The 27,544-nt window shown below is 48.3% G+C and overlaps 8 protein-coding genes across 8 annotated transcripts; 3 read left to right on the top strand and 5 right to left on the bottom strand.

Moving 5' to 3' along the window:
• Window positions 1-332: 332 nt before the first annotated feature.
• tif224 (putative translation initiation factor eIF-2B subunit delta) lies at window positions 333-4,598 on the bottom strand (the record flags this gene model as incomplete). Its single annotated transcript, XM_031150263.1, has 2 exons — window positions 333-1,630; window positions 2,372-4,598. The coding sequence occupies 2 exons, from the start codon at window positions 4,596-4,598 to the stop codon at window positions 333-335; spliced, it is 3,525 nt and encodes a 1,174-aa protein (XP_031004534.1).
• Window positions 4,599-4,856: 258 nt separating this feature from the next.
• On the top strand, window positions 4,857-5,436 carry LHYA1_G005314 (uncharacterized protein; the record flags this gene model as incomplete). The annotated part of the gene is made up of 2 exons (XM_031150262.1): window positions 4,857-4,890; window positions 4,940-5,436. The coding sequence occupies 2 exons, from the start codon at window positions 4,857-4,859 to the stop codon at window positions 5,434-5,436; spliced, it is 531 nt and encodes a 176-aa protein (XP_031004535.1).
• A 1,336-nt stretch (window positions 5,437-6,772) lies between these two features.
• Window positions 6,773-8,170, top strand: LHYA1_G005313 (Uncharacterized protein; the record flags this gene model as incomplete). Its single annotated transcript, XM_031150261.1, has 1 exon — window positions 6,773-8,170. One exon carries the CDS (start codon window positions 6,773-6,775, stop codon window positions 8,168-8,170), a length of 1,398 nt encoding a protein of 465 aa, XP_031004536.1.
• A 230-nt stretch (window positions 8,171-8,400) lies between these two features.
• Window positions 8,401-10,560, bottom strand: pol12 (DNA polymerase alpha subunit B; the record flags this gene model as incomplete). The annotated part of the gene is made up of 4 exons (XM_031150260.1): window positions 8,401-8,577; window positions 8,656-9,976; window positions 10,026-10,190; window positions 10,238-10,560. 4 exons carry the CDS (start codon window positions 10,558-10,560, stop codon window positions 8,401-8,403), a joined length of 1,986 nt encoding a protein of 661 aa, XP_031004537.1.
• A 4,655-nt stretch (window positions 10,561-15,215) lies between these two features.
• Window positions 15,216-16,975, bottom strand: HNM1_4 (Choline transport protein; the record flags this gene model as incomplete). Its single annotated transcript, XM_031150259.1, has 6 exons — window positions 15,216-15,840; window positions 15,864-15,944; window positions 16,000-16,495; window positions 16,545-16,624; window positions 16,681-16,727; window positions 16,778-16,975. The coding sequence occupies 6 exons, from the start codon at window positions 16,973-16,975 to the stop codon at window positions 15,216-15,218; spliced, it is 1,527 nt and encodes a 508-aa protein (XP_031004538.1).
• Window positions 16,976-17,933: 958 nt separating this feature from the next.
• On the top strand, window positions 17,934-19,417 carry YER152C_0 (Uncharacterized protein; the record flags this gene model as incomplete). The annotated part of the gene is made up of 2 exons (XM_031150258.1): window positions 17,934-18,401; window positions 18,482-19,417. 2 exons carry the CDS (start codon window positions 17,934-17,936, stop codon window positions 19,415-19,417), a joined length of 1,404 nt encoding a protein of 467 aa, XP_031004539.1.
• Window positions 19,418-19,494: 77 nt separating this feature from the next.
• On the bottom strand, window positions 19,495-21,334 carry ARG81_0 (Arginine metabolism regulation protein II; the record flags this gene model as incomplete). Its single annotated transcript, XM_031150257.1, has 3 exons — window positions 19,495-20,325; window positions 20,379-21,277; window positions 21,322-21,334. 3 exons carry the CDS (start codon window positions 21,332-21,334, stop codon window positions 19,495-19,497), a joined length of 1,743 nt encoding a protein of 580 aa, XP_031004562.1.
• Window positions 21,335-22,584: 1,250 nt separating this feature from the next.
• Window positions 22,585-26,851, bottom strand: LHYA1_G005308 (uncharacterized protein; the record flags this gene model as incomplete). Its single annotated transcript, XM_031150256.1, has 4 exons — window positions 22,585-22,619; window positions 22,677-26,453; window positions 26,513-26,700; window positions 26,778-26,851. The coding sequence occupies 4 exons, from the start codon at window positions 26,849-26,851 to the stop codon at window positions 22,585-22,587; spliced, it is 4,074 nt and encodes a 1,357-aa protein (XP_031004561.1).
• Window positions 26,852-27,544: the final 693 nt, after the last annotated feature.

The raw sequence follows: 27,544 nt of genomic DNA, 5'->3' as shown, positions 1-27,544 counted from the left end.
AATACTAGAATTATACTTACTATGCATAGTAGCAATGTGATTATATATTAACCTGTAATACTAATAGTAACTCTGGGTTCAAGTTCTCTGTTTAAGTCTTGAGAAGGGTTCTCACCCAATTAATAAGAAATTATAGACTGATGCGTGGGTTGCTGTTTTGCTAATGTCTATTGATTTTCTCTTTCTTTTTTATCATTCTTTATTTAAGGTTAGATGAAGTACTTAATCATATTCCTCTTCCACCGAGAATATCTAGTTTATCCTTTTGCTACACAGCTAACTAATCAGAGAGCCAAACTCCAATGCTACCTTTTATACCCTAATACAACCCTCTACTGAATCTCAGGCTCATTCACCAACCTGTGCAACACTGGCACCGACGTTGGCGGAACACATCCTGACTCCGTAACAATCATCTGGATATACTCCGCCGGCGTAACATCATACATCGGATTACACAACTGCAGCTTCTTCGCATCCCTCCATCCCTCCAGTGCACCCCCGGGAATAACCAACTCGTCGGCCGGAGCTAGCTCATTAAGCACAATCGAGTCCAGCGCCACGCGCTCTGTAAATTTAACCGTTTCGCAGAGCACAATCACCGGTTTCTCCGCGTCGTTCGCTTCCATTGCAACAAGAGCAGTGCCTATCCTCGATAACAGTCGTCCGTTACTCATCATTGCGTGAGCTCCCAGCAATACCTTCGTAGCATCTTGGATGTTATGACTTAATCCGTTGATCAAGCAGTATTTGACCTCAATACCTGCATTTGCCAAAGTCTCTGCAAGATTTTTTCCCTCGTGCAACGGTCTTGAGTCCACCGCGATGACGCGGAACTTCTTCCCTTCCTCGTGCGCCTGTAACAGTGATCGCTGAACAATACTGCTTTTCGCATATGTAAGAATCACATCCCCATCCCTAATTTTTTCCGTGGTACTTGCTGCAATGGCTTGGTCCGCGAATGTGACGCGTTCTCGTATATACACATCTATGGCGTCGCATAACATATTCTTGGCTTCGGCATCGGAGAGATCGATCGAGACTTTTGATATCTCTCGCTTAAACCAAGATATCGCATTTCCCATTGATATAGAAAGGGGTCGGAAAGAGATCAGGTAGCCGATATGGGGATTGAGGACATGGGTGGTGAAATGGAGCTTTAAGGTGGTTCGAGGAGGGACGGTATAGGATTGGACGAGTTCTTTGAAAAGTTCCAGAGTTGCTAGTAGCCTCACTGTACTACCGCATATTTCATAGGTGCTGAATTGCATTCCAAGGATTTGAGCGGCTGGGTGTATGTCTTTTGGAGTCCCAGTAATCGTCTTTCTATGAGGCTTTGACAGGTGCCGAAAGAACTCAACTGTCTTGTCTTCCACTGGTGGGGGTTTGGGTGCTGCATTTGACTCGGGCTGTCTGACCGGCAGGTCTCTTGATACTGCAACAGACCCCCGCCTCTTCTGTTGTTTTGGCTCGCCTTTTTGGACTGGTGCCGGTGGTCCTGAAGGTGTGACTTTGCCCTGGACCGCCTGGGCTCTGCGCGCCGCTTTCTCGGCTTGCTTTTGCTTCTTCAACTCGGCGCCAGTCAGCTTCGGAGATGCTTCTGGTTGTTGACTAGGAGTGGCATTTTCAGCTTGAGCCGCAGGGTCAGGTTGATCGGTGGAAGGCATTTTGTTGTGTTGTGTTGTATTCTAGGAAAAGGAGGAGGGGAGGGGTGACTGTTTATCAGGCTGAGGAATTTCTTTAGCGCGAGGCCAGCTGGCGCTAAACCCCCGACAATGTGCCACAACTTCTGGGGCCTTATTTTCCGAGCTTGCGACCTCGCCCAGCTTCATCATCCAGTATTCTGATTGTCAGGCGAAGGCCTGAGTTTTGAGTATGAAGCAAGGTCTAACTAGTAGCTTGCTTATTTTAGAAAATCGGCACTATCTTTTCATGCACAGGGCTTTATATGGCAAGGATCCGGCCTCAATTACCATGGGGGAATGTCACATCTTTCGTGAGTAATTAATTTATGGAGTAGGGCCACCGACACTGGATACCGCATTGACTAGAACACGTTATTTACAGGGGAAATACCCATGTTTTTTTAACCAAGTCAAGCAGCTTCAGATATTGCTTAGGAACCTTGCATTCATTCGCCGTACTCACCAAAATTGAGTTTCTACACTGGCACCTAGGCCAAGTACTGCGCTGTCCTTTCAACATACACATATATATCAATCATTTCTCATAAGGTCCGTTTTGCTAAAGGACAATAAGCCTCACCCTATACACAATATCCCGACATCAAAACCCACCCCGAAACTCCATCGCTATGGAACAATGAATCAAATATAAAGCCAAAAAGAATTGACCTAAACCATTAACAAACTCCCCGTAGACCCTTTTAGACTGCCAGTAGAGCCCTTCTTCCCGCCCATTTGGGGAATATAGGGAGGCACTACGATTGCCTTTGCGGGATGGTAATTATCGTCGTGCCTCTCATCTTCTTCGTCGGTGAACTCGGACACGCTGGTTGCTGGTGCGGCACTCTCCGAGGTAGTGGTTTCGTCCTCGGAGAAGGAAGAGAGCTCGGAGTCGTCTTGGTCGGGAAGGGGGGTGTTGGCTGCGAGGACAACGTCGTTCGAGGATATATGTGGTGTTTTGACAGTCACAGTTGGCTCTGGAAGTGTTGATTCAATGAGTTTGACAGGTTCAGATGTGACGACGCTGGAGAGAACGGCTTTGTCGTCATTATTTAGGAGAACTGTATTGACTTGGGGGTCCGATGCTTCCGGCTCAGCTACCTTGACGCCTTCCGTCGAAACAGGCGCAACTGAGGTTGGAACCCAGGAATTGACAGAGGGAGCCATATCAACAGCGGCAATTTTAGGTAGCGTCGGAATCGCGGGTTCGACTTGATCGTAAAACAACATAAACACCCCACCTTGTCCAAGCACATTTTCCTCGCTGACCTTCATCACGTCGTCATCGCTCATCCTCCACCACTGGTCCCGTTTCTCAGTCTCTTCACCACCTGTCCCTGAAGGATGCTTCCTGTAGCATATGTAATGCCCATTCTCATGCCGTCCATAATGGGTCACCACAGCTCTCAGCTCGTAGATTGGACCTAATAATCTCGAGGGCTGGCTACTGCTAGCAACCATAGGTCTGTCGGGATTTAAAAGCCATTCTTCAATTAGATCGTCTGTAGTGGTGCCTAAGCTCCCTAAACACCACGGCCCAAGGTCAAGAAATTTCGGGAAACGAACTTCTGAGTGATTCTTTCTCAGCTCCCCCGTAAGTTCGTCAAAAAGACTTCGATTGAAGTGCACAGCTAGCGACTTCGGCGGTCGTGCTATAACGGCCTGACGAGATTTGGTGGAAGATACTCGGCTTTTGCTTGAGATGTTACACTTTTTGAGCGTCTTCTCCTCGTAATCATCATCCTCTAATGCCTCCGTGACCATTTCTAGTCTCTCTCTAGTTTGTTGGTATGCGTGGGTTTTCTCAACTACAGAGGTCTCGGCTCGTTCTTTAAGCAATGTGAGCAGTCTTTGGACCTTGAGTAGTGTGCACTTCCCACATTCGACACCTTCGATCTGTTCCAGTTTGGTGTATTCGTCTAGACACTCGGATATGTCATGCGCATATGCTCCGCCCAAAGGTACCGTTAAGCAATTAAATGGAATCATGGACAGCCCCTCTGAGTGACCACATTTCGTACACCCAACTCGCTGGGCTATTAATCCTTCAAGTGGATTTCGATATATCGAAAGAGGAGTTTCGGAAACTTCTGGACTGGAGGAATCAGAACCTTCCGATTCAAAACCCTTCAACCTCCTTGTCACCTTTGCGGCCTGCCCAACCTCCTTATCTATTTCATCTAGAACCTTCGAAAAGTACTCCTGCGCATCCTGCTGCTGCCAACTACTCATACTCTTCAGCGTCGCGGGGGTCCATATCCTCTTCCCATTATTCTCCGGATCATTAAGCGTAGAGATCAAGCTCCTCAACGCCTCTGCCATGTTCATATTCGATTCCTCGGGTCCTTTTTTCTCAAAAGCCGGATGGGTGAGATATCCTGAAAGCGAGTTCAGCGACGCCAGCCCTTGGAGGACGCTGTTCTGATAACATGAATTATCCCAATTTCCCAATCCCGCAGGCCGTCCATCCGACCCACCAGATACGATATTAATACCGGGCAACGTGGATAAACGCCTTCTCGAAGCCTGTGCTACGGTTCCGATGATCCCGCCTGGTACATCCAGCCCCAGTATGCGCCGCATGGCTTCGCTCTTTGCGGCATGAGTCCGGGGAATGTGTTTCAGCGCCGGATTCGAGATTCGCAGCGGGTTTTGGTAGTTCTCGATAGCATCAAGAAATCGTGTGGGTGTGAGGTATACGATGCAGTTCCAGAGCAGCTCCGGGAGAGGCAGGAGATCGTAGTCGAGGATCTGGAGAACTTGATACACGATAGGGATACAGCACAGTAGGATGGGGAGTATGACGCCTATGCGTGTGTACGAAGGCGATATGCCTGCTTGGTAGTCTTGATGGTATTCGATGCCCGGATCACCGTCGAACAGATCCTGTATTTGTTTTCCGTGAGACTTCATAGTAATAACCCATATAGACGACTATCCTTGTGGCAGAAATTACAGGTATGAAAGCGTTTTGTAACGAGGTACATGAAGATGTTTTTGCTGAGATCAGAACTTGGAATGAGGTTGGTTTTATGTACCCTTGTGCTTGTCCTGTACTTGTCTTATCTCATACACATGATTATACCGAGGTTTTGCCATTTAGAACAAATTTATTTAGAAACCCCCACCACACTCAGACAAGAAACAGCATAATTTCTCACAACATCCACAATGGGAAAAACAGCGCCCAATAAGAAAAAGACTCGTAAGTACTGCATCAAGTTATTGTTCAAACCAGATCCTAATATAAAAAGCGGCATCAATCCACTCCCGCGCCGCCAAACGAGCATCCTCCCCTGGCATTGACCTCGACAAGTCCCTCAAAGACCTCAAACCCCCAGAAAACGCTAAAACCTCTCGTCCCTCCGTCCTCGCCGTCCATCAAGGAGCAGGCATATCGAAGAAGTCCAAAAATGGCCGGAAATCAGTATTGAGCTCAAAGGCGCGGAAGCGACAAGAGAAAGGACTCGATCGCGCAGAGGCGTTCATGGATAAGAAGGAGTTGAAGGTTGAGAAGAGTAAGGATCGGGCGAGAACGGTGCAGGAAAGGAGCAAGGCGTGGGAGGATCTGAATAAGAAGATTCTAGCGAAGAAGGAGGCCGAGGAGGCGGAACGGTTGAATAAGGAGAATGGGGATTGGGAGGATGAGGATGAGATGGTGGACGAGGAGGTGGTGGTCGAGAAGGAGATGAGCGATGATATTCCGGAATCAGTTCCATTGCCAGAGGAAGATCAGGATGAGATATTATAGAGGTCAGGATTCCTCTGTTGCATTTACGTGGGCGTATGGAGTTGTGGATATATCATGATGGCAGGGCTATGATACCATGTGAAGGCATATTAGACCTGTAGAGTATACAGAAGTTTCGTTTTTGTACTTTGCTCTTTTCCGTTTCGTCCTAAATTCTGTGAATGATTCTTTTTCTCTTTACGCCGTATATAAGATGCGATTTCTGTCCTTTGTGTCCTTTATAGCATTATTATTTGCGGGCATCTCCGCCCAGGTAATACTTCATTAGCTGTTATTTACTCATTGCTGTCGGTCTTGCTGGAAAGGACAAGCGGAGAATGGATATCGATGCTTTCCCTCGAGCTTCCTCTGCCAGTCTACCAACAGTACCTCTACTCCTAAAGATCCATTCCGTATTACTATGCTACAGCTCTTCTTCACCCAGCCATCCAACAAGTGTTTTAGGCACCCAAATACAGAGCATTCAGATCTCAACATACGAACATCTCTTCTCATTCCATCGTCTGGCAAATTCTGCCCCTCTTCCGTCCCATAGAACGTAACATTACAGTCATCTTCTCTTCTTCCTCTAGTATGAGTTTCTCGGTCTTTTCTTCGGAGGTGTCTATTTTCCGACAGGATTGAGCTTCGATACAGTAGCCTGCAGTTATGATATTGCATATTGTATAGTAATCCAGAAGCAATAGAGGTGTTGCTTCGGCCAGAGTGTAAGAGTCTGGTGGGAGGCCATACTCTGTCCAAGATATGAGCTAATCTGTAGGAGTTGCGGAAGTGGCAGTTGACTGAAACTGTATAGTTCCTTGTCGACTCTTTCTACAACTACGACATGGTGCTCGAGTCGCGCCATAAACTAGTCAAAAGCGGTATGTCTAAGGTCATATTGTCCAACAGCCAGTAAAGTAAGGGCTGTGAGGCGGAAAGCTGGGAGAAGTGCGAATCCAATTGCGTCCTGTAACTCATCACTTTTTGGGTACAAAGAAAGCCTTGCAATGAGTGATGGTTCAATCTGAATATGTCCACGAACATATCCAGAAATATCATCAAAACATTAGTTTGGGGTCGATTGTCTACTGAGTAAACCAATAAAGTCCAAGGCCGCCTTAACTTTCAACGGATTCAGGAAGTTCCAAAAATGAAGAAAGTAGAGTTTTATTCAAATATGAGCATATTTAAAAGTGATCTTGAGTGAGAGTTGAACACATGAATCAGCCTGCATTAGCGCATCTGCCAAGGCTAGTGCTAAACCTTATTTTCTCAGCCTCGTCAGATACAAAACTTGCGGCTCCATCAATTCAACCTCTCTCAATCTCCATATCCAATATACCCAACCGCCAAAATGCCTCCCAAACGTATGACCGCGAATCCCGTCAAGGCACCCCGCTATCGCCCTGGGAAAGCAGTTCAAGAAGAAAATTCCTCCTCCGAAGACTCAGACGACGAAGCACCCGCACCCCCCACCACAAAAGCACCTCCCAAAGCATCCACAGCAGCAGGTATAACCAGCAATCTCAATAAAGTCGACCTCGCCGCAGGCCGTAAACTTGCCGCCGCGAAAGAAGCTTCTCGCATCGCGGAAGAAAAAGCCCTAAAAGAAAAAGAAGAAGAAGGCTTCGTGACTGAAAGCGAAGAAGAGGGCGCGAGCGGTAGTGGTAGCGGAGAGGAGAGTAGTAGCGGCGAAGAAGAAAGCAGTGAAGAAGAAGCGCCTCGACGCCTCTTGATACGACCAAAATTCATCAAGAAGCAAAACCGCGCCGCGGTGCCCGAGCAGAAAACCGAAGAAGAGTTATACGAGGCCGAAGAAGCTAGGAAGAGACAGCTCGCGGATGAGATAGTAGAAGAGCAGATTGCGCGGGATATAGCGGCTAAGCAGGCGGGGAAGAAGAATTGGGATGATGATGATGATGAGGAGGGGGATGAGGTTGATGACACAGATGATGTTGATCCGGAGGCTGAGTATGCGGCATGGAAACTTAGGGAGCTGAAGAGGATTAAGAGGGAGAGGGTCAAGATTGAGGAGCGCGAAAAGGAGCTCGAGGAAGTGGAGAGACGGAAGAATTTAAGTGAAGAGGAGAGGAAAGCGGAGGATGACGAGTTTTTGAAAGGGCAGAAGGAGGAGAAGGACGGCAAGGGGAAGATGGGGTTCATGCAGAAGTATTATCATAAGGGTGCCTTCTTCCAGGACGACGCAAAAGCGGAGGGGCTCGATCGTAGGGATATTATGGGATCCAGATTTGCGGATGATGTGCAGAATCGGGAACTGTTGCCACAGGCGTTGCAGATGAGGGATATGACGAAATTAGGAAAGAAGGGCGCCACGAAGTATAGGGATTTGAAGTCTGAGGATACGGGAAGATGGGGTGATTTTGATGATAGGAAAAAGGGAGGGAGGGGCGGCTTTGGAGGAGGCTTCGGTGGTGATGAAAGATATGCACCTGATCGAGATCGGGGAGGTGCTGAAAGAAGCGGTGCGAATTCCATGCCCGTTGGTGACCGCAAGAGGGAGCAAGTAGTCGGCACACCTGATGGTCCGAGAGCCATGCGTGAAGGTGGCGACAGGGAACAGAGAGATGGCGGTAGTGATACATATCGTCCTAGCAGACGTTCACGATCGAGATCTAGGTCACCGAGACGGGATAGGGACCGGTATCAAGATGACAGACGGCGGAAGAGGAGTACGTCGAGGGATATGGACCGGTATGAGGGTGACAAGAGGCGGCGAGTAGACTCTAGATAGTCTCGCCCAATACACTCAATTCAACTGTAAGAGCAGGTGCATCACACATGTTCCAGACACTCACCAGTCCTCTTGTCTGTAATTCAGGGTTGCATTGTTCCCAGGTTTTGACGGCAACAATTCATAATGTCTCGTATAAGTGACCACCATAGCCCTTATAAACATTATCCAACCCCCCCCCGAACGCCATCCATAAACCATTTAAAACACAGCATAATCATATCCATAGCTCATATCCGCAACACATCAACCCTAGCGCGTTCAAACAGCTTATGCCCAACCATCAAACCCGAGCTTCTCTCCTCATCCGTAACAGTAGCTGGATATACGGTCAACCGTACATAAGTACCCGCCGCCCTCCTTTTCGACAAATACCCCGGATTGACAACCAAGACACTTTCTACGACCTAACGCCACGTCAGTACAGTTCAGAAATCTCTTGACACACGTGATGAGGAAAGCCAAAGGGCTTCAATCAAACGTACCTTAGCAAAAGCCGGCAGCGCACTGGGAACAACCAGAAGATCCGGCCTCACGTTAACCATCTCCCCCAGTCTCAAAAAACTAACATCAAGCATACTCCCCGCCGGCTTCCCCTCCCTCGTCCCCGTCTTCGGCAAAGCCTCCCTATCAACACTCGGAAACAGGGGGAAGAAATTCCGCTGCTCGATCATATATTTCGGTAACCTGGCTAGCATGGATGCGTCTTGAATTTTCCCGCCCGTGACTTCAGATGTACGGAGCTCGGTGAGGATGTCTTGGGAGGAAATCCCGATTGCGATCTCGTTGAGGGATAACGTCATGGGGTTACCGATGATTTTTACGGATTTGGGAAGCCCGAGATCTTTTCTGGGGAAGGGCTCTTGGGGCCAGGAAACATGTTTGCTGATTATGTCTTTCACGGATGGGACGAGGATGATGGTGATATGTGGGTTTGCTGATACTAATGAGACGAATGCGGGCGAGATTAGGTATTTGAAGACTGTGTTCATGGTAGCGGTATCTGGTTCTGGCACTGCGTCTTCGGGGAGGTCGAAGTCGCCAGAGGCGATGAGCGGGTGGTCGATGTCGAGGAAAGGGCCGGTGAGGATGAGAGCGTCGGCATATGAGTCTGCTGCTTGGCTGCAGAGGGCGTGGAGGGGCTCGAAGTCGAGATTGTCGTCGGCGGTGTAGGGACCGGAGGCGATGAGAATGTTTAGGGGGGCTGGGGGGCTGTCCGAGTCCATGGCGTCTGGGCCACCACGGAGGCGCTGGACGTGTTCTTCGAGGCGGGTTGTTGAGGATGCTGCGCTTCCTAAGAGGGGCATTTCCAGTATCTCGCTGACTGTGAAGTTGTCACCTGAAGCGTTGATTCCTTTCAATGCCACAATTTGACCGGGGAAAAATTGGAAGCCGGGTAGAGCGTCGAGTTTCAAGGGTACTCGTAGACCTGCGCCCATTCGTCGTGATGTCTCAAGCACAATAGATGAGGCGTTGAGTTTCCCTTCCAAAGAATCTGATGCTATCCTTCCAACTGCCACAATCTCATTGGCTCCCTGGCTTGCAGCACTTCCAAACGCAGCGTCCTCGAGGTTGTGGTGTGCTTGAACGAAAGTCATGAACTCATCTATCCGATCATCCAAAATCTCAGACGCCTCAGACGACTTCATAGCCAATGGCTTGTATGATAGCTTCTTGATATCCGAATTCCCTACAAGTTTAATCCGGGTTTCGGAAAACGGAGCAAATGGTGGATCTGGAACTTGTAGATAATCATTCAGAACTTCGACCGCTTGTCCAGCATTTGGTCGGTCGTGAAAGGAAACTCTGTTTAACATTAGCCAGCCGCCACATGTATAGGGAACTGGTAGCATACGCTGAACCACTCTGATCACCCGGTTTATATGGTGTCTTGAAATCTGGTGGACTGCTTGCAGGTTCGGCCTTCACTCTCGACATCGTAGGTGTTTCCAGCTTCCGCTTTCCATTCAGTCGACTCACAGATCCAGCTTTCGGAGTATTAGGCACGAGGCCGTCCAGCCTGTCAAACAATCAGTCTTGATCATATTACCCTCAAAACACACTCACATCCCAAAAACATCCCCACTGTTCGAGACATTTCGCGGTGTAGCCCCCCCACGTTTATTTGTCTGCAGATGCGTCTTGCTCCTACTTTCGCGCTCCAATCCATCTTGCACGTCCTTCTTCAAAGCCCTCGCAGTGTCGATATTTAACTTCATGTCGTCCGCGCCCATTTTCATGCTGTAAGATTCCCATTTGTACCATAATTCCTGCACGTCGATCGAGTGAAGGCGCATGATAGATTGGAGCTCGGAGAGGACATCGTCCTCCAGTTCCGGGCATGCAGCGGGAACAAAACGCTCTCTTATAGCTTCTGCAGAGTCTGCCATGGTGTGTGAGAGTTCTGAGGGAGGCTTCAAGAAGTGTTGTTGCGGTTGATTTGATTTTCTGCTCACAATATTTTGGGGAAGACGCGTCGCGCGTAGAGAGGTTCGCGTCGGATTTCGCGTCAAGAAATTTATTTTGCCCCACCTTCACCTTGATTCAACGACAATCTTCACTTGCCGTCCGGTGCGATCCCAGCATATACTTACTACAGGAGATTATAATGATCGACTACACATGAGTAACTATGAGGCATCTAGGACAAGGTTCAAAAGACTTTTTACCCTACATCTATAAAGTTACTGTTAGCTTTGTTCCCTTTCACTTCCCTTTTTCCTCTTTCACAATAGCATTTTCTATATTTCTATGCCGTATCAAAATGTCCTATGGTCTGTGGAAGATTTAAAAGTCTGGAAAGGACCCAATGCCTATAGATCTTCATTGGGCTTTGAAATGCTTACCTATTGAAAATCGAACCTTAGGAAGTCCGTCCTTTAGCTTCCCCTCTAGTTGTTAGATCGGCCACGACTCGCAGAATTGGACATCGATGTTTGTTTTTTTTTCAGTCAAAATGAGATCTCTATTTGTATAAAACCTGAAAACTCCAATAGTTCTCGATTGTGTTCGGCTAGAGTTGTTACACATCCATGATAAATTTCATGCAAAGAGCCAAGAGACTATTCTGACAAAATATCAAGAACCCTTCGTTCAATATTAGTTCATAGCCATAAGTGTGCCAGATATTGCCATATTGGAGATGCAGGTTGAGGGAGAATGTCTGACCCTAGTAGGACACATCTTCAGCGAGCTGAGACCGAACTTATCTTGAATCGCTGGTATTTCTTGGTTCTTTGGAACGTTGTATTGTGCTATTAATACTAATGCTTTTTACAAAATTCTACTTGCGTTGTTCTTGCTTTGCGCCTTCCGACCTCGTTTTGGGTGGTTCTGCATCCGTTCCTTTTTCCAAACTTGTTTTTATATCACAATCCTGCGCTTCTTCGGTGGCTGATGTTCAGCACACTCACTATAATTAGGGACGATACTGTCAGCTTCTCTCCCGTTTCTTCGTTTCCTTTTCTCGGCCATCTAAACCATCCTACGTACCGTTACACTCTTCATCCGGGCTACTCTTGCCGTTGCCTTCCTCCTCCACCGAATAGTGTTGTTGGCGGGGGTTCTGTTCTTTGTAATCCTTTCTAGGGGCGCCTTTTTCTGTGCCGTTGAACAAAAAGATTCGTCGAGTAGTTTGCTTTGGAGGCTAACTTGCACACCTAATTTAACAAGCGTGTAATGATATATGTAAAATTCGACTTCCAGCGCATCGAGAGTTCTCCAACCCGAGTGTCGTCGATTCCGTAATGCTTTGAACACTGGTTCATCGGGCGGCGTGTACATTGCAATTGGCTCTCTACAGAAAGTGTTAGCTATCTCCTCCAGATGTCAATGTCGACTGGTGCAACTTACCCTTTTGTCTTAGTTAGGTCCTCTGTCTTAATTCCCTCTTCGAATTTCTCGGTCTTGACCGCGACCAGGATCTCAGTCGATTTCTCTACCTCATTGGCCTCTTCAATCTCAACTATCCCTTCTTCCTCTCTTTTCCCTCGCCCGTCTGCCTGCGTGTCTTCACTTATATCGATACCAGCCAGCGCTGCCCCCAGAGTATACATACTCTTCAGCAAACTCTGCGCCTGATCCTGCAAATTCTCCGGCAAACTCTGCGCCTTCTGCGTCTCCTCCTCCTTCTGTGTCTCCCGCATACTCTTCAGCAATCCCTGCGCCTGATCCTGTATATCCTCCGGCAATCTCTGCGCCTTCTGCGCCTCCTTCTCTCGCAATTCCTTTAGATATTCCTTCGGCTTCTTCATCTCTTTCTCCCCCATCTCGTCGAGCAATTTCTGCGCCGTCTGCGCCTGTATCTCACGCACATCCTTTATATATTCCTTCGCCTTATCCATTGCTTCCAGCAGTTCCTGATCCTTCTGCTTCTTTTTTTGTTGCATATCCTCCACCATTCTCTGCGCCATCTGCGCCGCCGTCTCTTGCACATCCTCCGTATATCCCTTCGCCTTCTGCATCTCTTCCTCTTGTATTTTGTCCAGCAATCCCTGCACCTCATCCTTTTCCTTCTCCCGTATGTCTTCCAAAAATCCCTGCCCCTTCTCCTTCCCATAGAAATTCTCCAATGCTGTCCCTAGAAGTTCCCAATCCCTTTCCGTCCGAACAAGCATCGTGGGGGAAGGAATTATATTGTCGCAGAATTGCTTGTAGCTCGCACGAAATACTATGCTCCAGGGAGTCTCGGGTTTCGGTGCTGGCTTGGGAGACGGTTCGTCTTTCGTTGATGCATCGGTATCATGTTTGATGGGGTGAATTGGTGCATTTTCGGTGGAGGTTAAGATGTCTGCTGATGGGCCTGAAGGATCTGTAGGGCGACTGGGACGACCCATCTTGAAGATTCGTGCGTTGGGCTTAGTAAGGCTGAGATGCAATTTGTGGAATGTTCTGGCTGCGGATGGGAGTTGAAGTTGTAGAGATGTGGCAGAGCAACGTCTTGATCGCACCTTCCGTTTTTAACTCCGTACATTCACTGCAGCCGTGGCTTCCCAAACATCAATGTCCGCATTATTGCAGTAGTAAGAGGTAATTAAGCTATCTGGACTATCTGTCTCATCCAAAGTTGGAGGCATTATACAATCTCAGCAGCCCACCCTGCTTCGCTTTTGAATGGCCCAACTTCGCACTTCGCGAACATGAAGTCTTCCTGCTCTCCATTAATGCTTTTTGGATTTCTTGACTTTCCTCGCGCGTCTCACTCCAGTCTCCCCTTCAAGTCCTGAATCGACTCCCATGTCATCAGCGCCTCTCTTTGTTCCCTTATTCTTCCCCCGTACCTCAGAAGAAACGAGATCCATAGCCATTAAATCCAAGGCAGCAAGCCCGGAAGAGAGAGATGCATCATCAGCCTTCTCGACTCTCTTGAACAAGTCCAACATCTCCTGTCTCTGCGCCTCCTCTTTGGGGTCATCCATCGGCATCGTCTTCTCCACCTCGAACTTCTGGCTGGCCACAGCGACAGTATCTTCCTCGTCTCCAGACAGCACAAAATCCGAAAGGTCATCTTCGCCGACGCGGAACTCGGATGCCAGCTGGGGCGTGGTCGTCGATCCATGCAGAATGTTCGCATCAATATCATCACCCTCGATCAAACCAGAGAATTCGATATCGAAGGAGTTCGTGTTGAAGAAGTCGTCCTAGATTTGGCAAACATGAATCTAATATAGGCAACCAGCGGATAATGGAATGCTTACCTGAATGCAATCAGTTCCAACATCTTCACCCTCATTTTGCTCTGCCGGCTCTGTCAAATACTTGTCGCCGTGGCCGCCATTCACTGCCGCGCTAAAAAGAGCCATGGCAAGGTATCTCTCTCGCTCCTCCAACGGCTTCTTTGTTTGCCATTTTGGCCATAGTTCGTGAAGCTTGCGGGACCACAGACGCACCATGGTTGGACGATCAATGTCAACCCCCGGGTTGGCGTGCTTGGTGTCCTGACAGAAGCCACGAAACTTGATTACGAAGCCGAGGATCCAGAACTTGTATTTGCCGACCTTGAGGTTATCAGACATGGTGATGGTATGAAGTAGAATGTGAGTACTCGGTGAGTGTAGGTATGTATAGTTGTTTGTGAAATGTGACGGAAGAATTAGACCTCGGTTTAGCGTAAAGTTTCTGGCTGTGGTGTCAGTTTGACATTCTGGGAAATGGAAAGGAAGGGAAGGAAGGGAATAACAAACCTTCCGGTCGCGGAGGAAGGTCTGTCGGCGGTACAAACTTTATGTGAATGTCATCATGCAGACTAAGCGATGCTATTCACACACGGTCGAGTGACCAAGTACTACCTAGGTAAATAGCGCCAAAGTTTGTAGAGATGGTATATAAACCAAATAGGAGCTTTACCTGACAAAAACAAACACTGCCTGTTTGGCGCAGGCTGCTCGCTATACTTCACATCGCGGTATAACTTGTGGTTCCGCCCAAACATAGGCCAGTCCGTCACCAGTGGCTTTGGGGGCTCATCCTTGTAGGAATGTTGTGGGCAGCTTTAGCATTGATCTCTGAAAGCTGGCGCCATCTCGTCCAAGAAGGCATTGATCAAGGTCCTCTGATTCAACATCATGGCTGGTCAATGGCATCTACAATGAGTTCGAATTGGGGTACAAGAGAACGTCTAATCTTGCAGGCTTAATACCTGCCTAGGATTCATCCTAGAGAAGGGCCATTGGTGACCCCCTTGCAGACATTCTTTTTGCTGTTTTTTTCTTCGCCTTCTGCTTGTTTTGTGGTTTTGTTATGCTTGAATTTCTTGTTGATATATATTTTTACCCCTGGTGCCCCTCTTTTTTTGTTTTGATTTTGGCTCGGCTAGTTTAAGCGAGTCGGTCAGTCGATCGGGAAAGGGGCGGGTAAATATTTGCCTACCTGAGGCACGAGCGAGTAACTTATAAATGAATCAATAGTATTGCGATAGGTTCGTGCGTGTATGTATGAGCCAGTAAGTAAAGAGAGATTAACTTCGTATTAACTATAATATATGCTCTTATAAGCTTCTACAGGTATGGAGCGTACAAGCAGTCAAAGAAAGCGAGCTGATCATCGCTCATTCAAGGACTACCTGAGGGCCAACATATTTAGATCTCCCATGAACAAACCACCAAATCGCAACCAGAACCGCAAGCCCAACCGTAATGACACTCGTATAGTTCATCTCATCCGCCTTTACAGGCAGCGCATATGGAAAACAATAGATGACGTTAAAGACAACGATATAAATGCACGAGATCGCATTCACGACAAATCCATACCGGCCCATCCAGAACGGCCCCGGTTTGATGCTCTTGCGGCCGGACAGAAGATGTGGCCCGATGGCGAGGAGGAAGGAGGTCGTAGTGAGCAACACGAAGGAGCCGACGAAGGAGTTGAACGCTTCTGTGGAGCCGACGTAAATGGCGCCCATGCATGTCGATATGATGCCGCAGGCGAACGTTGCGTACAGAGGGCTCTTGAAGCGTGGGCTGATGGCGCCTAGGTGGTTGATGAATGGCGCGGCGTCGTCTCGGGCCAAGGAGTAGAGAGTGCGGCCCGCTACTATGTAGCAGCCGACTGTTGCGGCGACAATGGGGAGCAGGATGACGATGAGCAGGCCGAGACTGCGCCGGCGGATCCGGTTGCTTGTCGATAGATGTCTCCTAATGGGCAGATGGAGTCGAGGGCGAAGATGGCGTCTAAATCGTTGATGGCGTAGAACATGGCAATCATGTAGAAGATGGCTGTGAAGAAGCCGATGGCAACTTGGCACAGGATGACTTTAGGAAGGTTCTTCCCGGCTCTGTAGAGCGTGTTAGCAATTATTTCAAATTCCTGTTGAGTGGATTGGTACCTACTGGGGGATCTCTTCCGCAATATGAGTGACACAGTCAGGCGTACCCACCGCAAAAGCACCATTAAGCATACCAGCCAAGAAGACGAAGCCATCACTTGAGTAACCCTCGAGGTTCTGCCACTCTCCCCAAACAAAGCTATTTGTAGCATAGCCTTTACCATTCTTGCTCGGCATCACGGCGCACACAACAATGGTGACAAACACGCCACCAAGGATCAAGAAGGAACCAATCCTATTGATCCAAGGGAGAATTCGGTTGGCGAACATGACAACAAAGCATGTTCCCCAGCAAATGATAACGTATGCAGCAAAGACGTGCGATCTCTCGACTTCATAGTCTGGGTGGAACATGCCCCATGAATAGACGATCATACCGGCGATGATGTTGCAGTTGGCTGATATGCCAAACGTCCAGGCGAAGAAGTTGAGCCATCCTGCAAACCATCCGCAGATACGACCATATTTTGGTCCGCCGGTGACGGTAGCCCAATGATATACTTTGCAAGTCAGACAAGAACCGGGAGCTGAAGTCAGGATGCAACTTACCTCCACCTGAAGCAGGTATAGCAGAAGCAAGTTCCGCAATAGACGCCGCAATAAACCAATAAAATACAGAGGCCGCGATACTATCAGAAATTAGTGCCAAGAAATGCGACTCTAGATTGGGGGGGGGGGATCTTACAATTCGTAGATAATACCAGGAGGCCCTCCATTATAAAATGCCACGACCTTCATTTTGTCAATGAATGAACAAAACTAAAACAGCGTTGTATACTCACAATAGCTCCACCTAATGCAGTCCATGTGTTGCCCGTCGTGACTCCAGTAGCGCACGCACTCAGTAGGTTGAACTTTTTCTCCAGAACAGGGACATGTCCGGAGACATTAACTTCCTTATGAATATCCGCACCGGAAAGCACTTCACTAGCAGATGGAGATACGATATGCTCCTCGTCTCTTTTCTCCATAGTCGACATTGTATTTTAAGAAGTCAACACCCAAATTATAGGAGAGATGTAGTTATGAATAAGAAGCGCGGGAAATAAGCGAACAAGAAAGCAAAGAGAGGCCAAACGGAAGTTATATAGTGAAGATACTTAAAGTGCATAGCTGCCTCGTGCATAAATTGCCATCAAATAATCATTCCCTTATCTATCGCAAGACTTCAAGAAGATAGTTCGAGGTTCGAGGCCCCAAGGAGGGATGCAGATAGATAGATAGGCAGCTGTATCCGATGATAGATAGAACTAGGGAAGTAAAGTAATGCTACTTCGAAGTTACGGCTAAAGACTCGGAAGCTTTGACAAGCAAGATTGACATCGTGCAAGCCTTACCATGAAAAAGCGCGTACTTATTTTTTTATCGTGGCAAAACTTATCGCGACTTATGAATGTAGTTTAGTGCTTCTCTAGTGCGCGCTCCTCGCTGACTATTGCCTGCCATTCAAATTTCATCTGGGATATTTCGCTCGCTGACTACTTCCTTTTTCTTTCCCCTGTGGATTCGTGTTGATCGACGCTAATTCGCCCGACTCCTTCCTGACCCCATTTCTAGCGAACGTCGCTGACTCTTTCCGATCAATTCGTTGACGACCCGTTGTAGCAGTTCACGGTTCTCGCTGATTCTCTCCATATACGAAGTATCATCGTTCTTTTTCTCAATTGTGCTTCTGTTATTTTTAGACGTCTCTTTCATTACGTTTCAAATTAGCTTTGATCAGCATTTTCATTTCCCTTGGGTAATAGGCCGGTCAAACAAAATGCAAGAGAAATCAGTAGGAAATTTATGCTCAGGATTCCCGTATATATCGTTGCTCTGCACTAGCTATCACTTTAATTATAGAACAAAACTCACGTTCGATACCCTCTCTTTCTCCCCCCATCAAATCTAAGAGAATTCGGTGAACTCGTGTTTGTTCGTGCCAATCTCAATCCAATGCCATCACCCAATATACTTGATCTTTCTCGAGGATGGCCAGCCCCAAGCCTCCTCCCAGCAGCAGCCCTCCTGCGTGCTTCCCAGACCGTCCTCACAGATCCAAACCTCTTCGTGCCAGCCCTGCAATACGGCGATGATGCTGGCTACGAGCTCCTACGCATCGCGATCGCCGAGTGGTTGCAGGAGTTCTTTTCTACACCGTGGACTACCGTGGGTCGTATATGTATCAGTGGTGGCGCTAGCATGGCCTTGGCTTGCATCCTACAGGTGTTTACAGACCCAGTGTATACGCAGAATGTGTTTCTAGTTACCCCGACATACTTTTTGGCCTTTAAGGTTTTTGAAGATAATGGATTTACTGGGAAACTGAAGGGTGTTCCTGAAGACGCTGAAGGGATCGATATCGAGTACCTCGAGCAATGCTTATTGGCACAGGATATTGCGAGCAGAAATGGGTTTTCTCAGGTATGTCATTCGTTGATCTGCTTTCATGGGCATAGCGATCAAAATAAGAAAATATAGTGACATACTTATAGCTGCCTTAGCCGCCAACGGGCATCAGCAGAACACCACAGCGCAAACTATTTCGCAATATCATATACTGCGTACCCACCTTCTCCAATCCATCCACAAAGAGTATGTCCATACGCCGACGCCAGCAACTGGTGCAAATCGCACGCGACCACGATTCCCTGGTCATCGCCGACGATGTCTACGACCACTTGCGCTGGGCGCCTCACACGAGCTCCCGAAATGAGAGTGCCCCTCCAGTCCTTCCACGCCTCGTAGACATCGACCATGAAATGGGCGGCGGAACCCAGCGACCAGGGGCAGATGGTTTCGGGAATGTAGTCAGTAACGGCAGTTTCAGCAAGATCATCGGGCCGGGCTGCAGGACTGGCTGGACGGAGGCGACGGATAGTTTCACGGTGGAGCTTTCGCAGTGCGGCTCGACGCTTAGTGGGGGCTCGCCGTCGCAATTGACGGGGGTCATAGTCTGTCAGATGCTCAAGGAGGGGGCTTTGTTGCGGCAGCTGAATGAGGTTATGATTCCATCGCTGCAGAGGAGGCATTGGCTTATGAGGATTGCTGTACAGAAATACCTCATACCTCAGGGTGCGAGTATGTCGGACAGCAATGGTGGATACTTCATCTGGATTACACTCCCAACTCCCATTTCAGCTAAAGATTTCACCATCCGAGCGGCATCCGACGAGGATGTGATCGTTGCGCCTGGAGATATCTTCGAAGTCTCTTCCGACAAAGGAGGATTTCGCTTTGACCGCGAAATCCGCCTTTGCTTTGCTTGGGAACTGGAGGAGGCTCTCGCTGTTGGGGTCAAAAGTTTGGGTCGTGTTCTTGAATCCATGCTACGAGACTGCCAAGAGCTCGAAGAGCATGCAAAAGTTACCGATGTGGAAATTGTAGACTTTGCCCCAGCGCACTTTTCGGGGAATCGTATCCGTACCACACATCTGTAGACCAGAGTACGCTCTCGACGAGGGGTAGTGACGAAGGGTAGTATTGGCTAGGTCGCTCCAATTCAATGCCCCGGCTCTCAGATCGCAAGAATCCTCTGCTCACTGGTCCTCAGCACGCCGATCCACCCCGGCGTCTCCAAACTCCCCTTTCTCCTCGCCTCCCACACATCCTGCACAACACGCCACAAAGTCGCGATATTCCCGATCCGGTATTCCAGCATGCGCTGCCAATAAGCCCGCCATTCCGCATGCTGCTCAGGCCGCGCTTCGCATGCAGCCACGAAGCCTGGCCACATAATCGAAGCTGTGAGCGGCAATTCGTGTGACGCTTTCAGATCTTCAATCTGAATGAGATGAGACACTACAGTGTCGACATAACTTGCCATCCGTGCTGCCGGACATGGAGTAACTCGTGCGTAGAAGTATATTTTTAGGGCGTGGTAGAAAGCTTCAACGTGTAATTTGATTACCGAGCGTGCTAGATGGTCGCCTTCGGCTACGTGGGGCAGCAGCACACTCTCGATTGACCATGCTAGGATCTTGGATTCAACTTCGCGGAGGGTGGTTTCGAGAGTTTGGGGAAATGTATGATCTTCAGATACGTAGTATGCCAAGTGTTGTGACATGGTTGTAGTGAGGCGCATGAGAAACACGAGCTCAGATGTAATCCCATAGGTAGACTCTAGAAAACAGTCGTCTTCTATGGATGCTCCTGTGTATGTATAACTACGTTCCAGGTCCTTTTTCGATGGTGGCCATGGGAGAGCTGGGAGATTGTATATGGTCGTATCAGATACTGTTGATAGAAAAGCACATAACGTATGCAGACGTCCCCAGGGTATCTGCCGCTGTCGCCTCATAGCGCCATCAATATGTACCCAGAACTCTCCCATGCTTCCCTCCATTACCTGTGATTTACCAGTAAGCAAACGTTAAACGGTTGTGAACGCGGAACACTTACATCAGTCGTGACTAGCGTGAGCATAGCTCCCATAATACAATCGGCATAAGAAGTCGAAGCATTCCCTGGTTCTAGATAAGAATGCTTTTCCTTTCCCGCATCAAGTAATGACTTCCTCAAATACTGAAACGCCTTATCTCTAAAGAAACGGCCAAGGACATCAAACTGACTATAATTCCCCTCGTCCCTCACACCGCGCAGATGGAACGACGACGTAGCCAAGAGAGCGTAGAACATTGCTACATTTCCAAGTGGCGTGTGATGATCCACGGCGGTGGTGTTTTCGAGGATATCTCGAGCTCCGATTAACGCGTTGGGAATGTAGATTGAGCTGTAGGGGTTGTCCTGTAGGTAATATGGGAGCAATAACGGTGCAACGTTCTGTCGGTAGTTGTCTATCAATGCCGTAGCCAAAGGGCTTTGCCGTAGGGTTTGATTCATCCCTGCGGGGATATAAGGTAGAAATCGCTGGCCTTCTGCCCACGGAGAGCTCGTATTTTCAGAGGTGGGACTTCTTACTTCGGATTTTACTCTTGACAAAACTCTACAACTACCATTACTGGCAACAGAGTTTTCTCTGGAGATTGGTTCCGTGGTGAAGTCGAAAGGGTACTCCAAGGAATTGGACCATTCCATGTTTGGAAAAGGCGTCGAGATGGGCTCAATGCCAGACTTGGTCTCCCTCGCGTCAGCAAACAAAGCTCCCTCGCCATTAAAACTTTCTTGGTCTAATTGAGTGATATTCACAGAATGGCTTTGGAATATGGCGAAAGGTCCAAAAGCAATTGTCTCAGACGTTGTCGTAGACGGGTCAATTGCATCAACCGCAGCAACTAATTTGTCGATCTCTTTGATATCTCTAAGATGCAGAGCCGAATGACCTAACTGCGTAAGTTTTACTGTAGTATACTGTTCCATTCGCCTCACCTGGTAGGAGATTTACCTGGTACTATCATGGCTTTACGTTTAATAGCCGAGGGGCGGACTGTATCATCGTCCGTGACCCAGTACAGCTCAACATTATATCCTTCACATTGTATACGCGATTTGACACATCGATCGCAATCTGGTCGGCCGCTGTCGCACTTTACTTTTCGTCTTCGACATGTCCAGCAGCTATTCAGAGGGCGTTAGCTTTCATCTTCACCGGGTTTGCGAAGTGGGCAGACCCTTTGAAAGTCTTTGTTTTTGGCGCAGAACTATGTCGCATTGTAGTCTGTAGTTGTATACTATTATCTTTGACACCTGCTTTTATTATGACATTTACAGTTCCAGGTTGTCGAGAGAGTGAAATTGAAAAGGTAAGCATGTCCTAAACATACTTAGCTCACCACGCTCAACAGGGCTGGTGGGCTCAGTCCAGCAGATTAGTCAGCCGGCTCGGGATTTCTTAAAAGTGGGACACAGACACACTCCTCTACTCAGGGGTACAGTTGTGTTAGTTTGTAGTTTGGCAGTAGTCAGCGAGATCTTTCAAGAGTGGCGAATGCTTATCACGGACATTTCATTCAAAGTTTCACTTGAGTATCGATATGAGGGTCAACATGCTACCTCCCGGAGCTGTGTTGAGAATATGCAGGCCACAGCGGAATTATAGAATGGCGCTACATATACTGCCTTCAATGCAAACGAGATCTGGAATTCAAGATATAAATCCCACGTAATCGCATCTTGCACGATTCCTCGACAACTTTCAATGATATATCTCGAGCCATGGACATACCTCCGTGTATAAGCAATCCGGGAATTACCCAAAACAGACCGGGTGTCGCCAACGCGGCCCACCTGGATAAATACCATCATAAATAGATCTCAAAAACATCACATCATCGCAAAATTCAAAGGTCTTCAAATCTCTCTTCAATTCAAATTCTTCCTCCTCCATTCTTTTACCTAACCATCGATCCTAAAACACCGCGCAATGCGATGCGATGCTATAAGACCTAGCTAGCGTATACTATTCACACACATTAAAAACAACATAACGTCTAGATACATAGATACAAAAGAGAAGTTGATCTGCCAAGATCTGGTATCGATTTTCCTACTGCTCGCTTTTAAATGCAAGAAAAAATGTCTGTGCCATGTAGGTGTAGGCATTCATAGACGGCGTAAAACGTGTTCGGACCTCGGAGGGAATGTACAGAAATGAACGAAGATTGAGGATCGGTATATTAAAAGTGTATGAGGGCAAAATGTATTAATCTCAAGAGGCGTGAGTCTGGTAGGCTTCTTGGAGTACTATCCGTAACTCTCGTTAGTATGGTCGTTATGTTCGTTAGGAGAAGCAAAACATACCTTCAAGTATACGCCCCTGCCCCAATCGATCCTCACACGCAATCTGCAACCCCCCCGCTCCACCCTCCACAAAATCTAGAACAACACTATTCGGCAGCTCCTCCATCTCCACATCCGGAATAGACGGCATTCTAAACTCGCTAAGATGGAATTTCCTGGTCGCGCCAACGCTCGCTTTTCCCTTTCCGTTTCCGCTAGCTGTGAGCGCGGGAGACAGAATGAGGTAGCCTGAGGAATCGAGGAGCGTGGACCGGCGTTTCCAGAGTAGAGTATCAGGGAATTGGACGTTGACGTCACCGATGTTGATGCTTGGCGTAGGAGGTGTTGTGGAAGGGTCTGAAGAGATCAGAGAGCGCGAATCATTGCCGTTAAGCGGCTCGGATTCTTCGCGTACGGTGGGAGATACGGCGTGAGAGATGGCTTTGCGACCTGAAGAGAGCGAAGAAGACATACGACGCAGCATGCGGCTTGTTCTGTTCGACTTCTTTTCTTTTTCGTCACTGGAAGAATTGGCGGTTGGGGGAGGTGATAGCGAGTCATTGGGGGTACGGCTGCCTGTGGAAAGACGACTGCTTACGGACTCGGATCGTTTGTGAACAGGCGACGCGGCGTGCGTGGAAGGTGGGCGTGAAGGAGACATTACCGATGGAGGACGAGATGAGGAGCGGGCGCTCGGCGACGATATCGAAGATACGAACTCGATTGACCGGCGTCGGTCTGCGAAGGATTGCCTGCCCTCACTAATCAGATCTTTAACGATCGAGATAGATGATCGTCGATTCTTAGCTGTCGTATTGGTAGTATTAGAGGAAGAGGAGAGTCTTCTCTCTCTGGAAAGTCTTCTCTCTTGAATCGTCTCGATTTCTTTAGGATGTTCCGGAATAGCTTTCTGATGGTCGATGACTAAAGGAGATTGCTTCAAGTCTAAAGGAGCATATTCCGAAGCGGGTTTACCATTTCCTGGTGGAAAAGGCGAAGCTGGATCGCGAATGATTCGAGCTGTGACTGAGATGGACTCCGGCCGTGACCGTACCGGCGGCATCATGGGAACAGGACTGACTTCAAAAGTATTAACCCGATTCTTAATCGACTTAGATCTATCTCGTAGTGTGAATGCTTCCGGTGAAGACTCGCGAGACGCATCTGTAAAATCGCCTGGTGAAGGTGTATTCTTGTTCAACGAGTTTGTTCGATCAGCGATGGATGGGGACGTGCCTCGACCATTGCTTTTCCGTACGGAGAAGAAGGCAGGAGCTGCTCCTAGCGGAGGACCAGTTGTAGGGGCCGCAGCTGTTCCTGGAGTTGTGGTAGCCTTTTCTAGGGCTTTTATTCTTTGAGAAATTCCTGAGCCAAGGTTGACCTTCTTGATTACTGGCTTGCTGGCTTCTTGGTTGATCTTGTTCAAGAACGCAGCCGACGCAGATACAGCACGTGAAGTCTCGAATTTTGGAGGAACTCCCAATGATGAAGAATCCTCCTTTCTGCCCGTCGGATTCGATACAACACGAGAAACCCTGTTGCGCCAGCTTTCCCTTTTCTTGGGACTTGTCGTTGGGAATACGGGATTAACAGGTGATTTTGAAACGGAAATTGGCTGCGCTTCCTGTACCACTGCTGAATCTAGCTCATCCATAAGGTCGTCATCTGAAGAAAAGTTCGCCTCGGTGGTGTGGCCGCTTTGGTCTGTAAAATCAAGATCTGTCCGAATGTGCTCAATGCTTTTGCGCTTCTTTCGTTTCTTCGACGGCGTCCCATCATTCTCCTGGTCATTATCCGTAAACGATCTTTTGGTATCAACAGAAAATGTGCTTCCAACAGGCGACTTTTGAGAAGCTATAACAGTTGAGTTATCTGACACATCTGACAGAGGGAGTGGTTCCGTTGGTATCTCGTGAGCCTTGTTGTCGCTCTTGAGGTTGGTCATGCTGAACTTGGATCTTGGAATATTATCCGTCTCGCGAACTTCGTCGCTACCTTTGAACATGCCCATACCAAAATTGGGTCCTGGGATGTTATTTGTCTCGGGAGCCTTGTTGTCGCTATTGAGGTTGTCCATACTAAACTTGGATCTTGGGATGTTGGCCTTCGAATCTGATTTCGTAGGAGGCAATGGCTCTTGTACGTTTTCGGGAGCTTCGGTTCCGGCTTTCTCTGCTTCGACGACTGTGAAACTGTCTGGGGCAGTCTCGTCCGCAAAAAAGTGCTGAATGAACTTGGATCTTGGTATGTTCACATCCTTAACCTCCAACTGGGTGGGAAACTCTGGCGCCGATATGCTGTCATCAGGAACTTCAGTTCTTGGCTCGTCCGCCATAGTTTCAATCACAGACGAATCAACTGGTGCAATCTCTTGCATGATCGGATCATCTAATCTTGCAAGTGTCGCAACTGGGGTAGTCTCTTCGGATTCTTCCGCCTCTTCTGTAGGCTTCACTGAGACTACAGCTCTAGAAGGTGGCTGATATGTCATCGGCAGCAGTTGTTCTGCATCGGCGGGAACTGCCTCTTTTTCCTCAACTTTTACAAACTCAGGAAGCTTCGCTTCCAACGGCGATTCCTCAATTATAGATACCGGTTTCACGGTGCTTGTTTCCTGAACAGTTTCATCCGTAGATTCCGAAATCGACGAAGCTCTCGTTGAAGCTGTCTGTTCGGAAGGTCCAACAGGTGAAACGGGGTATGAATCCGATCTCGTAGCATCCGACTCGTCGGTTTTCAACGTTGAACTAGCATCAAAAGAAATTCCAGAGTCATCTTCCTTGGCCATATCATTCAGCATGGCCAATGTATCATGAACCTCTTTCGGTGCACCAGAACCCCTGTTCCCCCCGTTTGTCGCGAATGCAGGACTTGTGAGACCCTCGGGTGAGGTTGGCGATAGTGGCTCTACAGGGGCGGCTGCGCTCTTTTGCCGTTTCCGCATTTCTAGAGCTTTCATTAATCGTGCCTTTTCGGGCGTAATTCTTGGAGTGAGTGGAGTAGATGATATGGCTTTGATCGAAGGGTTAGGGCTCGTTGGCGGCCTTCCACCGCTGGTGTGTGGCCGCATTGGGGTTGAGTGGGACATGCCAGGAATAGGTGGAGGAGAAATCGTCATACTTGGAGTCTCGGTGCCGTAGACTGAAGTAGGCCTAGGTGATCGCCCTCCTCTCTTTGATCCTTTTGAAGCAACCTTAAGACCAGCTGGAAGTGTAGAGACTGGTCGGTAAGAGCCTGCGCCAGACGTATGCGACGTATGTGGCCTTGACCCTCCCACATCCAGTGAAGGTCGAGGTCCCAACTTTACCTTCGGCTTTCCATTGGAGCCGTAAGAGTTAAAACTGTATATATCTGGTCTTGTCGATTGAGAAGATTTTCGCGGTGGTGCTTCATCAACTGTCTGCGTAGGGGAGCGTGGGGGAGGAGGTTCTGTATGGAGCGCGTCATCTGTGATTGTTGATCGGTAGGCCGTTGTAGATGGTAGTGTATCAGGCGGGGCACTATTCTGTGCAGATTCTGGAGCCCCGGAAACCGAGCCTAGCTTTGTAGTCGACGGATGCTCTTCCATCACTGTCGACTGTCTCTTGCGATTGTCTTCCTCTTCGTCCTCAGCAATCTCCATCAACCTTCGTCTCCGCAGAGAACTAGTTGAGGATGATGTAGAGCCAGATGCGGTATGTAGGGAGCACGCGGCTGAAAGCTTGGTGTCTCGAAGCTCTTTGGGGTGGTTTATTTCGAATATAGTATCGTGGGGGGAGAATCGGTCTGTAACGGCAGTAAAGTGGACGGAAACGCGTGCTAGATATTTATTAGATCCCATCCAAGGTATATCATATTGATAAGGGCAAGATACTCACCCTGCACAAGTCTCGAGCAATCCTCGGGCACATATTTGATGATCACATTCCTTCGTCTATACCGTAGAAACCCAAACAGAGGAGAGGGTTCCTCGTAACTCGCTATGGCGTTTCGGATCTCCACAATCCCTCCATTGCCCCGTCCCAGCAGCTCGATCTCATCGCGGGCGGTATACTTGAGGAGGAACCTGTGAAAAGACCAGTAAGTTCTCTGTGCATCAATCTCCTGGGCGCCAGTTCCAGTTGCAAGGGCAAGGTAGCTTACCATCCTCCAGGTTCCGCTGCAGCAATATCATGCGCCTCTTTGACCTTCACATCATCCAACCCATTCAGCGACATTGCCCCCTCCTTCTGCCTATCCAACAATTGTTTTCGTGGTGGTTTGTCGTCTCTATCATGCGCTGATATGATGCTTTAATTCGAGATTCGCAATTTCAGGGGTAAGAACATTGACACGCCGGGTGCAACTGATCTGCCGCCGTGGGCAGTATCAAGCCATTTCCCAACGAACTGTATTGCTATGCGATTGCAATTAAAAGCCAGCTTCATGTATGGAATAGCAACAAAAGTGTGAGCGCTGTTGTTCTGAAGGACTCCCAAGAATTGTGCAGTCTCTCTCTCTCTTGCAGTAGTTTCCTAATGGGGCCCTAGCGCCACGGCAATATGTTACTTTAGCTCCGGTTGACACCGCCTTTGAATTATCGACGCTATTCCAGGGCCAGGTAGCTAAGCTGTTGATCTATTGATCGCCGCGGAGAGGGAGAAAAGGAGTCGTTCTGATAATGTTATTTGAAAAAGAAACTTCGTTCGGGACAGCCGTCTGAAAATTGTTCCGCATATGTACTTTGTTGCTTACGATCTGATCATTCATGCACTACTATCTCTTTCACGCACAACATGCAACAGCGTTCGGAGAATCATCCGCTTTGACCTCGAACCCCAATCCATTCATTCAGTACGCACGGAGCTTTTTCACAAAATGACTGGATGAGTTAGCCAATGATAGGTAGTGTTTGGACTTCCAACGGTTTG

The sequence above is a fragment of the Lachnellula hyalina genome, assembly GCF_007821495.1.
Source record: "Lachnellula hyalina strain CBS 185.66 chromosome Unknown contig00086, whole genome shotgun sequence".
Lineage (NCBI taxonomy): Eukaryota > Fungi > Ascomycota > Leotiomycetes > Helotiales > Lachnaceae > Lachnellula > Lachnellula hyalina.
Note: the sequence above shows the minus strand (reverse complement) of the source record. Positions and strands in the feature narration are given on the sequence as shown.